The sequence below is a fragment of the Pistacia vera genome, unplaced genomic scaffold (assembly GCF_008641045.1).
Source record: "Pistacia vera cultivar Batoury unplaced genomic scaffold, PisVer_v2 Contig288, whole genome shotgun sequence".
In the NCBI taxonomy this organism is placed as follows: domain Eukaryota; kingdom Viridiplantae; phylum Streptophyta; class Magnoliopsida; order Sapindales; family Anacardiaceae; genus Pistacia; species Pistacia vera.
Window position 1 is genome coordinate 358,478 of NW_022196099.1, and position 17,921 is coordinate 376,398.

A 17,921-nucleotide genomic window follows, 5' to 3' on the forward strand; every position below is an offset into this window, starting at 1 on the left:
ATGATTGGGTGAAAGTTTAATTTTAATTTTAACTTTAAATTAGTCATTCATATCTTGTTACATAATGTTGTATGAAAATGATGTATGTTTAGTATTACTCATTATTTATATACCTTTTAAATACACTAATAATTTATCGAGTATATATATATATATATATATATATATAAGTTCATCTCCTCCCCTGAAGTTTGCATTTTTCTCGGTGACATCCCATAAGTTTAAAATATCTTCCCTCATCTCCCTTAAGATTTAAAAAAATTCTGTCAAACCTCCCCTCTCCACCGTTAATTAGTACCAGAATTTGTTAGGTTTAAGTGAAGAAAAATTCCTCTAAACCACCTACGTATGTCTATGTTACAAAAAACCCCATTGGATGTTTGAAATTGTTCTCAACCCCCTATCACTTAGGAGTGTTCGGTTCCGGGTATCCTGCACTTTTTGAAGGAACCAGAACCGGAATCGGAACCTACAGTTCCTTAAAATTTAGAACCAGAATCGGAACCGACGGTTCTGGTTCCTAGGTACACAAAACCAAAACCTGTAACAACTGTTCCGGTTCTGGTTCTGGGTACCTTATAAAATTACATGACCCCTCAAAAGTTTTTAAAATGGCAAAAAAACCCTTAAAAACTTACAAATATCCCCCCACTTGGCACTTGTTAACAAAAATAAAATTACAAATTATAAATTCAAAATTACTAACTCCATTATTTTGTAAAGGTAGATTCTCAAAAGGCAAACCAATTTACTTTAAATGTTATGAAATATAAATATAAATGTATTTACATTACTTTTTCTACAAAAGTTTTTATTAACCCCCCTAATCTTTAATTTTATTTTATATTAGTCTCANTTAACAGCTCACTTACCAATTAAATCAGTAAAAAATGGATGCTCTTTTTTTAGTTGTTATTGACTTATTATTGTTTATGTACTTTGTGAGTTTTTGTTATAAACTATAATTTGAATCTTTGTTGTATTATTTGTGTATTTTATTTGTTTGGAGCTCTTATTCGATTTTGAATTTTGATCTTGTTATGACTTATGTATTTAATTTGATACTATAGTTGAATCTTGGCTAAATATTGTGTTTGAGTCTGGAGACTATAATTTGAATATCAATTATATATTGTGTATCTGTATTATTGGTTAATTGAATACTTTGCTTTTAATCAGGTAGTCCATAAAAGTGTTAAAACAAAGATTGATATTGCCGTATTTTTCAAAACGTATTATTGACAATACACCGTATTAAACCCGTATATACCCGTACCATATTTTTTCCATATCTGAATTTTATGGCCGAATTTTTATAAACGCATTTTTCACCATTTGCCGTATTATACCCGTATAATTCCCGTACTATTTTTTTGCCGTACCCGTATTTACTAACTAGGGTTTATATGTAATAAGTATAATTGTATATTTATTTAATTAGGTTATTGTAAAAATTTAATTTTTTCCATTGTAAATTTTTTATATGTACAATTACATAGACTCCCCTTTTTTCACAAATATTTCATTTCAGTATAGGTTTCAAAACAGGGTACCCACTGTAGGTTCTAAGCTAGGTACCCGTTGCATGTTCTTTTTTTCAGGTTCAGGTTCCGGTTCCTCTGGAACCGCACAGTGTCGATTCCAAAAAAATGAAACCGAAACCTACTTGCATAGTGTCGATTCCGAGTAAGTTCTGGTTTTACCCGTTTCGATTCTACCCGCTACTTGTGCTCACCCCTTATGGTTCCATCAATTATATCAATATTTGATAAAATAGATATAGATTCTATTTAATTAATTTGACAATTGATATAAATCAAATTTGTTGTATTTCTGATTTTTTTTTTTATAGAAAAATATTAATTATTTTAGGAAATAATTAAAGTAATTGAATTTATTCAGTGTAATAACGTAAAATTGTAGTCTTATATCATAGTTAATTAGACTCTAATCTTAATTTATACTTTCGAGGTAATGGAGAGCAATTTTAATTTGCCAATTCCAATTTCAGTTCTAATACGAATTCCTCGTATAAGACAAAAATAATCTATTTTCTTTGGAATCAAACTTGGGTTGTCCTATCATGTCATAACCATGACCAAAATTACGTCTTACTTGTAGAATCTACAAATTAGAAATAAAAAAAAAGGGTCGAGGAACCATAATCTAAATTTATTTTAGAAATAAATAAAATAATAATTTTATAAAAGCAATTTAATTAACGATAATCATGTTCTATAAACAAAAAACAAGCACTCAAGCATTTCATATTGTCCAATTTTATAATAACATTATTGTTCTGAATAAAAAATTGTGTAATAATTTTTGTAAATATCTTATCATCTAAGAAAAAATTTACTCATTCTTATAGCAAAATTAATAGTTTATAAACCAATCATTGGATGACCAAGTGATTCAATAGAGACTCTTATTTAAGAAGTTTTAAATTCGAATCCCTCTTCAGTTTCGAATAGAAGTATTCATTGGAGTTCTTACCCCGCTGATAGTTTCAAGGTTCTGGGAGATTAGTTGAGATGTGCGTAAACTGACCCAAACATCTCAATCATAAAAAAATAAAACTTAAATGAGAGTTTATATTTCTCTTGGAGAGTGGATCTAAAGCGCACCTCTTATAGAACATGAGTAAGAGTAGTTCTATTTATCTCCCACAATTAAACTGAAAAAAAAAATTCCTATTTATTAATATTCCTATTTAAAAATAAATTTTATTCTTATAAAACTCACAAATTCCATAAATGTCTGTCATTCATTTTATTTTTTTGAAACCTAAACATATTTTCACTTATGCTATTGCTCCCAATTATTATTTTTAATCTTAAAACAAAATGTTAGTTACTAAAATTAATTGAAAAGAAACAAAAAAAAGTATCTTCATCAATAAATTAAATAAATTATAAAAATCAAGTCAACCTACAATGGAAGCAGTAATTGTAATATACAAATTCAATTAAAAAATTGAGATTAAAATTTTTACAATATTGTTCAAAACCTAATGTATCTCCTCACAAATTTATTTCTCTATTAAAGACTCTCTTTTAGTTTAAATAATTGTTTCAAAATTATCGAAGTATATCTTTAATTAATAATATAAGAAATTAAGGTTTATATAAAAATAAGTGAGGCGCGAAAAACGTTTATGAAAGAAATTAAATATAAACTTAATAATTTAATAAAAGGATAAAGGGAAACTTTGAGTAAACCCCGATGTGCTTCAAGAATTCAAGTAACTTCCTGCTAGTTCAAGAAATAGGATCCTAACCCCTATTCCGTCCAGGTCTGCTAGTAAGCATCCATTGTTCAAATCAAATGACCATTTTAACCCTCTTCAACCCAAACCCTCAAGCCTTAACACTCTAAAAAATGACACTTTGACCCCAAAGATTGATTTCTTATTGCACAACCATTGCAGTCGCCAACAGAGGTGAGTCACACGACCTCAAAGCAGTCGTTAGATGCCTTTTGGGACTCTAGGAAGCAGCTAGAGACAACCATAAGTCTCACGACGGTCGGGAAAGGCTTGGAGGCCTTAGGCCAATGCCTTTAAATATAAAAATAAAATAACAACTTCCAGTTAAGTTTAATAGAAATTTTAACAGGAAAGGGGCTAGGGTCCAATTTTCAAAGCCAGTGGGTGCTTTCATAATTCCTTAAACGTATGGAGTTTTACAAAAAATCCAAAGAGTAAATTTGTAATTATAAAAAATATTAAAAATTAAGACTTTTTAAATTCATAATGAGGACCAATGAAACCACTCTATGAGTGTTAATCAAGATGTAAAGGATGAGGCCCAGGAGGTGTCCTAGTACCCGTAGCCCAGACTCGATAACAAATTTGATCCAAGTCAAGTATAAATTTGTGTTTCTTACTAACTATTACAGATTGACATTACTATCATATCACTTGAGACTCATACACGAGATGTATGGTATATCCAACATTAGACGATTTAATAATCAAGAAACTTTATCAGTAATATCCACCATTTCAAACTGCGGTGCCAACATGGTGGCAATTGAAGGATAGACTACAAAATTTACCAAAATCCTATCAAACATGAAATTTAGCTTCAAATCTTGAGGCCTAATTGTAATCAAGCCACAACCTGAAGATATACCATTATATTACCTATATTCTGCAGGAATTGTAAGTTAACTCTAGCAAAAGACCAGCTGGCCCAATTTTGGTAGAAGCCACATTCAACTTTTTCCATGGACTCAAGCTTTCTCACAGGAATTGCGCTTGCATAATCATTAAACTTATCTTGACTAGATTTAATTTAGAAAGAAATGCACTATAATAAGTCTATAACAGAATTACAAAAAGCAGGAAAGTAGTCATAAAAACAATGAAAGAAAGAAAGAAAACAAGTCAATAAAAGGTGAGAAAAAGTAGTCAAGTAATTGACAAGCAGGTCAATTTCATAGAAATTTTCTTCCTATAACCCAAAGATTCAAGATGTTCTTAAATAAATCTAACAACAAGAATGATTACTTTAGTGAAAATGGAGCAAGCACAAAGCACAATAAGTCATGGCTAGAGCCTTCTGTGTTGGTTCAATTCTCACCTAACACTGGCCGTCAGGCCCGCCACTTGGACCTGAATGGCCTCAAGATGGCCCATAAAAACCGTGTGAATTGACAATCAATAGACTCACTAAAGTCATGTATCATTTATCATACGCAAACAAATTTCAATCTGGAGTCGGTTAGCAAGACCATACACACACGAAAATGTCATGTGCCTGATTATTATTAAATGAATGTGGTGAGTTGTCAAATTCAGAACACGAAATGTGCATCACACTTGTGTTTTCTTCAGTTGTACCCAATATAAATTATAATGTATTAATTGGGTAAAATAGCCATTAATTTCTCAGTAAATTATAAATTAAAAAAGAACCAAACAAGTAAGAAATACCTGCAAAAGCTCAAAGAGAGAGAAAATTATTCATATCTATCCATACGTTATTTTCAACTTTACAGAAAAGAAACCGACAATCGGTGATTGAGACCAAAGGGTTGAATCACAAAAACGAGTTGTTAATATTGTTGGTCCGCACCGCAAGATTTACTCTATTTTGAAAACCTTATTTGAGATCTAAGGACTGGTCGAGGTGAGCGTAAACACACTTAAACATCCCCGTAAAAACAAAAAACAAAAAACAAAAAAAAAAACTTTATAGGAAAGAAAAAAGAAAAAGTAAAAACACGCCATACATCATATTCAATTATAATTGACAATTGAATTAAGCTAAGTTCATCATTAACCATATTAAATAACTAACTTTACTCATCTAATCTCTGATTAAAATCTTTGATTTATAGAAACATGATCAGTTTCAATTCCAGCTAAAGTAAACTTCTGGATAACTAGTATTGAAGTTTGGAAGCAAAGAAATTGATTCTTTCACTTACCATTCTCTTATCTTCCAAAATTTTCTAGAAAGGAGAAAAAATTTGAAACAAAATTTTTCACAGGAAAGTAAATTAATTACTATCAAACCAAACTGCCAGCATCAGGCAAACCTTGTTGAAGATCATCGCGATCTCTGCCGGAAGAGGCGGTGCCACCATTAGGACGCTTAACGGGAACCGAAGCACGACAAATTGGACAATTTGAGTGAGATTTCAGCCACATGTCAATACAAGACGCATGAAACGAGTGTTTGCACGCGCTCAGCTGTTTAATCTCTTCTCCATCGGTAAAAACCGACAAACAAACTGGACATTCAGTGCCAATATCTTTAACGTGAGTCTCTTTTTGGTACTTAACGCCGGTGACAATATCCGTTTCACTTGCTTTAACGACGTTATCATCGGCTGTAGTAGCACTACGAGTACTATTAGATCTGTGGACGTAAGTACCACGCCGTCTAAACGGCCAGGGAGGACACTTTAAAGAAAAAAAGAAAGCGTAGATCAAGGCGGGAATTGTGATGACTGCTAAGAGAGCGAGAATGAATTCCAGTGGGGATAAATCTACAGAGCGAGGTGAGGCGGGGAACGGCGGAGGCTGAGGGAATTCGGTGATAAATGTACTGGAAGGCGCGGAAGCCATGAGATGACCGATGAGAGAAATGAAGAAGGAAATGGTAATAGTTGTGGTATTTGTGGCGGTGGAGTGGGTTTTGGGAAATTTAACAGCTGCAATTATTGAAGGCAAAAACGGAGAAGTAACAGACAATGTTCACGTACCATCATGATGATGGCGTTACTGGATGGATTCCAAAAGATTTCAAAGAAAAATAAATAAAACTAAAATAATCAACGGTCTTTATTACGAGTGTGGCGCCCACCTATTTCTTAAACAAACTGACTTCATTTGGTAGGAAAAGTTTTATTCAGATTTGTAAATACATATTTGTTTAACAAATTATATTATCTACATTATTTAAGCATCAATTATTACTCTGGTTTAAATTTAAAAAATTATATTGAAATATATAAATAATTCAAATTAAAGTAAATTTATCATAAAAAATAAATTAAATAAGTCAAAAAGAGGGGGTTAAATACTACAGTAATGGACGGTTAATTGAACTCCAAGTCCACTGAAACTGGACCCAGTTGTTTTGAGCTATTGTGGCCCAAAAGGTCCACAAATCAAATAACTTGAGACTTGAGAGAGGCACCAAGAACTTTCCTTCTTTTATCAAATCCTAAAGATAATGATGAATAACTAGACTTTCTAGAGCTTTTAGTAGGTATGACTTAGCTTTTATGTGGTATATTTTTTTCAAAATTTAACAAATATTATAATTATTTTTAAAAATTTTATAAGAAATTTCAAGGAAGAATTCTGTTGAATTTTAATAGAATAAGATGCAATTTTAACGAATCTACGTCATTGAGTTTTTATTTGTATTTTATGTCAAAGATAAGGAACTATTTTTGAAATTTGTTCTTCTAATTATAATTATAATAATGATTCCGTGGTCGGTAAAGTTGTCAGGTCAACAAAATCAGGATTTCTTAAATAAAAATAAATTAACTTTGTATAAAAAAACAAAAGTATAATTTTAAATTTTTTGAGAAATACTTGTATAGCAAAATCTGATTGTCTGATTTTAAATTAAAATTAAATTTTTATCCAATCATCTTTTACCACATAATATTGTATAAAAAATGTTATATGAGAATATCATATATATATAGTATTATTCTATTTTTTTTTGTAATATACATCCATTTTGAATAAAATAAAATATATATTGTATTTACTTTGGATACATGATGCGAGGAGATTGACGACTGTAGCACCCCAGACTATCTCCTCTGAATAGAATGTGTGAAGTGAAATTTATTATTTATAATGCTCCATCCTTTACAATAGATCTACCACGGTTTTATGGTGTGTGATTAAAGAGGAGTTTGTAAGAAATTTTTAGATGGTTGAGTGGTTTAATAAAGACTTTTATGATTGTATTACTTAAGAGGTTTTGAGTTTAAGTCTATCCTCAATTGCTAATAAGGATAGCTATTAGAGCTTTTACCTGATCGATAGTTTTAGGGTCTCAAACATTAGTTTAGAAGCGCGTAAACTAGCTTAAACAGCCCAGGTCATAAATAAAAAAAAAAAAAAAAAAAATTAGAGAACAAAATATGGTTGTGGTAATTTAGCCAAACCGTAGCTGATAGTCCTCTTAATTTTAATTTACATATACAAAAACAATCACCTACTTCTAGACACGATATTTAGTTTCACATTTCATCTTACGCGTTCTTGCTGGAGTCACTTCTAAGCTAATATAAATTTATTTTTTTTAATATTCAAAAAAGTGGCAAACATCAAAGTGAAGCCATCTTCCATCATTGAAAAAACAAATCACACTCCAAAATCTGGTACCCTGAAGACTTGATCTGGCGGCCGGACAGAGTCGGAGTCTGGCACGGACACCACCACATGCTGCGGCCGCGGCACCGTGTCGGCTCGACAAAGCGGGCAGTTGGAGTGTGAGCTAAGCCACATATCAATGCAGACCACATGAAACAAATGCAAACACTCAGGCAATACTCTGATTTGCTCACCATCCTTGAACTCACATAAACACACACAACATGTTTCTTCATTGCACTCTTTGCTATATTTAAGCACAGGCATTAGTCGAATTGTTGATGAGCTGCTCGTGCTAGCAGGCCTTTCTTGCTGACGGTTTTGCTCAACTTGATGCGTATTTTGTTGATTCTGTGCTCGTCGGTAGTAGCAGCAACCAAAACTTATGCATTGGTAAGTTGCAACCATCATCGCTCCCGCAATTATACCCATCAAGCCGATTAGAATCGGGCTAAATTCGAATTTTCTGTGATGGTCTCCATCCATTGTAAGTTCATCAGCTGAGAAAGACGATGGTGAGGAGGACAAATTAAATGACGTTGATTGCTACTTATGCAGTTATGCTAGGTGACTTTGTGGCTCTTCCTGTGTCTTTTTGTACTTTAATTTATATGTATGTATCCATGTTAACAAAAGAATGGCTTCATTATTTCGGATATCTAGACGTGGATGACACGGACATGCTGGAGCTCTGATGAAAAAAGAGACCATTCTACGGTTGAAATTTCTGGTGCAAAATCCGTACATATTCTATTTTTATTTGTTTAATTAACAATTTGCCTTTGATGATCAAACTTACCCCACATAGGCTCGCACGTACACTTAAAATACTTCTATAGGAAGATTCAAAGTTGGAATATTGTTAGGGGAGGTTATACACAAAACAAGAGTCAAAAGGAGCATAGAAAGATATTTAAATACCCGGATGATTTTTCCTTTGTTTTTACAGGAAATTTTAAGAAAATTCATAGCGCTTAGACGTTAAAAAAATCAGATATCATAGTTAATTGTCATTGCTGGATAGCGAAAATATAAGGAATTGGGGTGTGTTACAGTGAGTGATTACAATTTGGTTGGCTAGTTGGGTTTTGTGCCAGCAACATTATTTTTGCACATGGGCATACATATATATAGGCCAAGACACATATCACTTATTGGAGATTCCTTTTCAATGTACAGGTACATCACATGAATTATCAAATTAAACACTTCTACTTTCTCATTTTTTATTCTTATATCTGGTAATTTTATAAAGAATAAATGAATTATAACCTAAATGGGACGAACCTGGGACAGCATGTCTCTATGCAAGAGAGGTACAAAGCCAAACAAAAGAGTAAAAAGAGCCATAAAAGGCACCCTGGAAGAAGATTATTTCGATAGAATGTATCTGTAAATTAGAGAAGAGAAATTATAAACCTCTCTCCAGAATTTTCTAAATTTCTCTTGATCCGAACACTAAATCCATAAATCTAAGCTAAAAAATCAATTTAACTCCATATTACTGAAAATGAATAAGAACCAACCTGTATAATTTATTTCGGAAATCTTTTTGGAAAAGTTAGAAAAATAATTTGATTTGTTTGGTACTAGGATTGTATCTATCATTAGAAAAATAATCTGATTGTTTGTTATTAGGATTGTATCTATTATTAGAAAAACATTTCTTCAAACAAATGTTTCAAAATGTTTTTTCAGTTTTAAACATTTTTTCATCTATTTCACTCAGAGGTCATAATCTGTAACGAACTTATTTCAACCACTGAAATCATCAATGAAAGTATCTTTAACAATAGTGAAACTATTTTTAAACAAGCTTATCTAGAATGGGAAATAGTTAGGGATGACAAAAAAACTCAACAAAGTTAGCTATCCGAAAAAACTTGTTCCCGCAAAATAGAGAACATTTAAAAAAGTTCAGATTAAGGATAAGGATGGGTAAAATCTATACTCCTAGAATCGGTGACAGGGGCGGAAATGGGGTGGGGAAAGGTGAAAAAACAATGTTATGCTTACAACTGAATTGAACTAATGTGAATTCTTGCAACCTAATTCATATGTCTCCTTATTTCAACCAATTTTAACTCAACCTAAGCTAGACTTCACTTGCAATACCTTAACACAATTCGGCTAACACTCTACAAGCACAAACAACCATTATAACACCTTAGAACAACACCTTATATCAAGCCTCAATCAACACAAACTCATTCCATTTTGAAATGCACAACATAAACTTGCAACACAACAAAATAAACCAACCCGAAAAGTGAGATGAATGGTAACCAAGTGAGATTAACTTACAAGATAGATGACCAATGGATCAATCAAGCCTAAAGGAACTCCACCAGCTTGAAGGATCAATCCACCACCAAGTTTGGCCGAACTTGGGTAAAGGAACTCAAGAGAAAACAATTATCCAAGGCAAAATACTATTCATGCAATATTCAATGTCTAACTTCATATTATGATAAAGTAGCCTTTAAATAGGCTTTACAAAACAAGGGAATTACCCTAGCAAATATTACATGAATATTACAACAAAATATTATACAAAATATTAAGGGATAATTCCCCACCATACAATATCAAAAGTGCAAGCCATACCCATTTAATGCTATGGACAACCTTTCCCTAAATTAAAGATCTATGTCCATAATCACATTTTTCTTGATTTTCCTTCAACATTTGAACCAAATAGCATCCACAACTTGGGCTTGGGCCAATGAAGCTTCTTCCCACTTGATCTCCATGGGTTGGGCTACAAAAAAGGGCTTGTGCCATGTCTTGGACCCTTAACACCTCTTGGACAAGTTTGTGAGCTTCCTTGAGTGCTTGGGCCGAATGTTGTCCATCTTGGGGTCCTTGAATCTTCAATGAACTCTCTTGCATTCTTAAAGAACATGATGGGCTTGGATTCTCATCATCCTTCCCAGGTTGAGAAGGATTTGTCCTTAAATCCAAAAGTTCCCTATCTTCCAAGTATGGAGACAAATCCCCAATGTTAAAAGTAGCCGAGACATTATCAAATTCAGAGGGTAAATCGACTTTATATGCATTATCCCCAACTCTTCTAAGGACTTCAAAGGGACCATCAGCTCTAGGTGTTAATTTTCTTTTCCTCTTGGAAGGAAACCTCTCTTTTCTCAAATAAACCCATACAAGGTCACCTGGTTGGAAAATGGTGGGTTTTCTATGTTTGTTGGCTCTCTTCCTATAGGCCTCATTGGACTTGGCTATTTGGGCCCTAATTGATTCATGTAGTTTTTTCATGGACTTGGCCTTCTCCTTAGCATCAATATTCAATTGGATATCAAGGGGTAGGGCTCTAAGTTCTATGGGAGTGATGGGATTAAGGCCATAAAGAACTTCAAATGGGGAATGGTTAGTGGTAGCACTAGGGGACCGATTATAGGCAAATTCAGCATGGGCTAACTTCTTGTCCCAATCTCTAAAACTCTTGCTCACCAAGATCCTAAGTATGGTTCCTAGGGTTCTATTGGTGACTTCAGTTTGACCATCAATTTGGGGGTGATGGGAAGTGCTAAACAAAAGTTTGGTACCCAATTTACTCCATAAAGATCTCCAAAAATGGCTAAGAAATTTGGTATCCCTATCTGACACTATACTCTTTGGCACACCATGCAACCTCACAATTTCTTTGAAGAATAATTCAGCCACATGTGATGCATCATTGGTTTTGTTACATGCAATAAATGTGCCATCTTAGAGAATCTATCAACAACAACCATTATGAAATCTTTACCTCTTTGGGTTCTTGGCAATGCCACAATGAAGTTCATGCTCAAGTCTTCCCATGGTTGGTTAGGAATGAGCAATGGAGTATACATCTCCGACTTGAAATGGCTTTTAGCTCTATGACAAACCCCGCATCTTGCCACTATGGATTGGACATCCCCAATCATCTTAGGTCAAAAGAAATGATCCTTAAGAATCTCCAAGGTCTTGGTTACCCCAAAATGACCCGCAAGCCCCCCTCCATGCACCTCTCTCACAAGCAATTCTCTAAAACTCCCTTGAGGTACACATAACTTGTTTCCTTTGAACAAAAATCCCTCTTGAACCACATAATCTTCAAAACTGCCCCTTGAACACTTAGCCATGATTTCGGCCATTTGTTCATCTTTTTTGTAATGCTCCTTCATCATGCTAAACCCAAGTACTCTTGCATCCAAAATGGAAAAGATGGAGTACCTTCTTGATAATGCATCTGCCACTACATTAGTGCTCTCTTGTTTCTACTTGGACACAAATAAAAAGGATTGAAGGAATTCAACCCATTCAGCATGCCTTGAATTCAATTTATGCTGCCCATTAATAAACTTGAGAGCTTGGTGATCCGAATGTAGCACAAATTGTTTAGGCCTCAAATAATGACTCCAATGATCTAAGACTCTAATAATTGCATAGAACTCCTTATCATAGGTGCTATATCTCCTCCTAGAACCATTGATTTTTTCACTAAAATATGCTAATGGCCTTTGTGAAAAACAGAGAACTGATTGTAATTTTATTATCTCTATATTGATAAATTATACATCAATATATAGGAAAATAAAGAACCAATCTAGGAAACAAATAATCTAATCTAGGAAATGAATAATCTAACTTTCTATTTTACAAATTTGCTCTTAATATATATTGATTACAATCCTAATATCCTATTATAGATTTATACACTTAATCATGCAATATCTGTAAGATTTTGCATGATTATCTACAACACTCCCCCTCAAGATGGAGCATAGATGTTAATCATACCCAGCTTGTTACAAATATAATTAATCCGAACCCTATTAAAAGCTTTAGTGAAAACATCTCCTAGTTGCTCTCTAGTCTTCACATATCCTGTAGAGGTTAAACCTTATTGTATTTTCTCACGAATGAAATGACAGTCAATTTCAATGTGCTTATTTTGTTCATGAAATACAGGATTAGAAGCAATATGAAGAGCGGCTTGGTTATCACACCACAATTTCGCTGGCAAAGAGGCCATAAGACCAACTTCAGTCAAAAACTGATATATCCATATTACTTCACACACAGACTGGGTTATAGCCCTATATTCCGATTCTGCACTAGACCGGGACACAACAGTTTGCTTCTTACTTTTCCATGAGACCAAATTTCCACCAACAAAAACATAGTAACCCGTAGTGGATCTCCTATCTATCTTGGAACTTGTTCAATCTGCATCAGAGAAGCACTTAATATTATTATGTCCATGATTTTCGTACAAAATACCATGTCACGGAGCTCCTTTCAGATAACATAGAATCTGCTCTAACGCTGCCCAATGGTCAACTGTAAAAGAAGACATGAATTGACTTACTACACTGACAGAGTATGAAATATCAGGACGAGTGACTGTTAGATAGTTCAACTTTCCAACCAGTCTTCTATACCTCTTAGGATCTTCAAACAATTCACCATCTTTGGTAAGTTGCGAATTAGGAAACATTGGCGTACTGCATGGCTTACCTCCCAATTTTCTTGTCTTAGTTAATATGTCAAGTACATATTTCCTTTGAGAGAGGAAGATGCCTTTCTTGCTCCTTGTTACCTCAACCCCCAAGAAATACTTCAACACTCCTAAATCTTTTGTATGAAACTGGGTGTGAAGAAAAGACTTAAATAATGAAATCCCTACAGTGTCACTCGCAGTGATGATAATGTCGTCAACATATACGACAAGAAGAATAATGCCAACTGCCGATTATTTGTAAAAGACTGAGTAATCAAACTTGCTCTTTGTCATTCTGAACTTTTCAACTACCTGACTAAACTTTCCAAACCAAGCACGTGGACTCTGTTTCAAACCATACAACAATTTGCGAAGATGACAAACTTTCCCATACTCCCCTTGAGCAACAAACCCAGGTGGTTGCTCCATATAAACTTCTTCCTAAAGGTCACCATGTAAAAAGACATTTTTGATGTCCAACTGATGTAATGGCTAAGAATGAGTAGCCGACATAGAGATAAATAAGCGAACAAAAGTCAATTTAGACATAGGGGAAAAAGTGTCAGAATAATCCACTCCATAAGTTTGAGCATAACCTTTAGCTACAAGATGAGCTTTAAGCCTAGATTTACTTTAACAAAAAACACCCATTTGCATCCAATAGGTCTCTTTCTAGTAGGTAAGTCAACCAAGGTCCAAGTACCATTAACATCTAAAACATTCATCTCTTCTATCATAGCATCACGCCAGCCAGGATGAGATAAGGTTTCATGAACAATTGCAGGAAGGGAGACAGAGTCTGGTGATGCCACAAAAGAACAAGAAGAAGATGATAGGTGATCATAAGAAACAAATGAAGAGATAGGATAAGTACACTAATGTTTACCTTTCCGAAGAGCAATTAGAAGATCAAGATCACTCAAGGCTGGATCCAACGACGAAGAGTCTTAGGCAGGACATGAATTCTAAGGGTCTTCCTGACGAGGAACACAGGTATTGGGATCACTGGAGACTGGATCTGACGACGAAGGGAGTGGTACAAGAGGTTCCTGTCGACGAGAATAGACAATGCGAATTGGAGGTAGTGGATAGAGAGGAGGTGGTACTGGAAGAGGAATAATTGGTGGGGAAGCCTTAGGTGTAGGAGTAGCCGGTAGGGATGTGGTAGTGTAGATAAGTAAGTCATCGTCCTCCCTCTGACTTGTATAGGTAGACAAAGTAGGAAAAAAATGGGTGTTTTCTAAGAAAGTAACATCAGGTGACACCAGATATCTATTAAGACTAGGACAATAGCATCAATATCCCTTCTGAAGGCGAGAGTAACCTAGAAAAACACATTTAAGAGATTTAAGATCTAGCTTGGTTACTTGGGGTTGAACATCACGAACAAAGACAAGTACTACCAAATATCTTTGGTGCAATAGGAAACAAAGGCTTAGGCGAGAAGAGGACATTATAAGGAGTGAAACTATTCAGAATAGATGAAGACATACGGTTAATTATAAAACAGGCCGTGAAAACTGCATCGGCCCAAAACTGTTTAGGAACTTGCATTTGAAATAATAGGGCTCGAGCGGTTTCAAGAAGGTGCCTATTTTTCCTCTCGGCTACTCCATTTTGGGACGGTGTGTCAACACAAGAGGATTGATGAAGAATGCCATGCTAACTCATATAAGACTAAAAAGAACTCAAAAAATATTCTTTGGCATTATCGCTTCTTAATGTCTGGACAGAAGTATTAAATTAAGTTTTAACTTCAGCAAAAAAGGCTCAAAAATGAGAAAACAACTCAGAATGATTTTTCATTAAATAAAGCCAAGTTACACGAGAGTTGTCATCAACAAAGGTAACAAAATATTTAAATCCAGGTTTAGACAAAATAGAACAAGGACCCCAAACATCTGAATCAACTAATTCAAAAGGGACACTAGCTCGTTTATTGACTCTTGGACTTGAAGGAAGACGGTGGTGTTTGGCAAATTGACATGACTCACAATCTAACGAAGATAAATTATTAAACTGAGGACATAGTTTCTTTAACAATGGTAAAGAAGGACGTCCTAACCGACAATGCGCCTAAAAAAGGGTCGAAATATTGGAACATGTAATGGTTCTAGGCACCTGTGTGTCAAGGATGTAGAGCCCTCTAGATTCATGTCCTTTACCAATAATCTGCCTTGTCGTAAGATCCTAACAGGCAATGATCAGGGAAAAATGAGATGCAACATTTAAGAGCACGAGTGAGTTTACTCACATAAATTAAATTAAAAGCAAACTGTGGTAGACTCAATATAGAGGATAGAAAAATTAACGGAATATGGTTAACAGATCCAGACCCAAGAACACAAGAAGTTGACCCATCAGCTAAAGTAGCATTAGACAAGGAATTATGTGACTCATATGTTGAAAAAAGACTAGGATTACCTGTCAAATGATTTGTGGCACCAGAATCAATGACCCATTTGGAGGATGAGGAAATAAGACATGTATTTGGTTTACCTGACTCGGCGAGAGCAGTGATGTAAGTAGATGAGAACTTCAATGATTCTTGATACTGAGAAAACTTGGCAAACTCATCAGCTAAAATCATAATCGTCTTCTCAAAAGTATCAGTAGCGGCAACATGAGCTGACTGAGTTTTATGGGCCTTATTTTGTAACTTTCTACATGTGCGCTTTGTATGACCGGGTTCATGACAGTAATAGCACACAATCTCTCCTGACTCTTGACTCCGATTATCACGATTATTCGAACCCTCTCCTCTATTATTGCTCATGTTATATGAACGCCCGGTGTCATTATTCTGACTTACAAGAGCACTACTTGACTGAACAGATGAAGTGCTTTCTGTACGAAAAACCCTAGTAAATACATCTTGGAGGGAGGTGATCTCAGAACTGGCGAGAACCTGAGATTTAGCAGATTCAAACTCAAAAGGGAGTCCAGCTAGGAAACTCACAACCGCCATTTTTTCTCTCGTTAAGCTTGTTGAACTTTCACATTAGAACTCACCGGTAAAAAGACGTTAAGTTCTTCATATATCCTTTTAAAGTCCATAAAATAGGCCGTAAGAGACCTATCTTGCTTTTCAGCTCGATAAAAGGCTTTGCATACATAAAAAATATGAGAAACATTCTCTTTCCCATAGTACAAAAAATCTAGATAGTCCATCAACTATTTCACATATTCACAATGATTAATTGAACCAAGTACCTCACTGTTGATGGAGTTCTGTATCTACAAGAATAACCGGGCATCCTCTCTCAACCATGTTTGCTTTGAATCGTCTTCAGATGGATCTTTTGTGAGATGATCATCTTTACCAATGCTTCGCAAGTAGAGACAAATTGTCTTACTCCAATCAAAATAGTTATCAAACCCATTAAGCTTATGTTCCGTAATTTTTGCCATTACAGGAACCATATCAATTATAGGCTTATTAGCCATGGTAAGTAGACAAAAAATTGATCTCAACACAAATATCCAACACAACTTACAGACGAAAATCAACAAACTGACTGGAGATGGTAATGGGGCCGACATTTTCGGGTACCTGGCCCGACCGGCTTGGGCTTGGGCTTGATTTTAAGGCTCGACCTCGGGTACAAGCCGGGCATGGGTATATCTTCACGCCTGGCCCAACCCAAAAATTTTAGTATTAATTTTACTAATTTACCCTTATACTATATATTTAATTACAAATATATATATATCTATTTTTCCCAAACCCTAACATCAATTCGCATCCCATTCCCTAAACTAAACTACACAACCCATACCCATTCCAATATTTCTCCCATCGTAACATCTCCAATCTTGATCTCTAGATTGTCTTACCATCGCCGATCTCACCGTCACTGGAGTATCTCGCCGTTGTCGATCTTGTCGTCACCAGAGATCTTGTCGTCACTCTTCCATCTCTATCTCTAGCTTCTGCTCTCTTCTTTTCCCCCCTTTTTTCTCCTTTCTCTTAGATTTTTCGTTGGTGTGTTGTGATGTCGATTGTTGGGCATTAAAGAGAAGCAATATAGTTTTATGCCATATTTTCACATTGTCACATCTGTTGGAATTATGATTGTCAATAAAGCTTTGATGGCCACATATGGTTTCAGTTTTGGTACACTCCTATTAATTATATGACTCGCAAACTTTTTTAATTTTTGCTCTTAAATTGTTATTTTTTTTGGCGGACCAATAGCCTTTTAGAGAATTGTAGACGTAAAAATCTACCTGTACGGAAAGAGGGTTTGATCCCGTGAGGTTGAGGCCACTAGCAATCTGCTGTACTTGCACAAGTAAAGAAACACACATGAAGCGACGGAAAACACCGGGGTGGTGTTTGCCGTAGGCACTCCGACGCTCAGGTCAGCAAGGCTGAAAGGCTGATTTAGTGAAGGCAAGGGAGTAGAGAGGTTACCAGAAGTCTAGTCGGGGACTGTGACTACGGTTGTGTGTTAGTAAACGGTCCCGTATATGCAGCGGAAAAAAAAAAAAAAAAATATAACAGGATCGTTTACATGATCCAAGATCAAGGGTATAATTTTACAATTTTATCATAATAAGAATCTGCAGAAATATTAA

The 17,921-nt window shown here is 34.8% G+C and overlaps 1 protein-coding gene across 1 annotated transcript; it reads right to left on the minus strand.

Moving 5' to 3' along the window:
• Positions 1–5,267: 5,267 nt before the first annotated feature.
• On the minus strand, positions 5,268–6,209 carry LOC116134446 (RING-H2 finger protein ATL33). The gene has a single exon (XM_031420125.1). The coding sequence runs from the start codon at positions 6,077–6,079 to the stop codon at positions 5,519–5,521; it is 561 nt and encodes a 186-aa protein (XP_031275985.1). The 5' UTR covers positions 6,080–6,209; the 3' UTR covers positions 5,268–5,518.
• Positions 6,210–17,921: the final 11,712 nt, after the last annotated feature.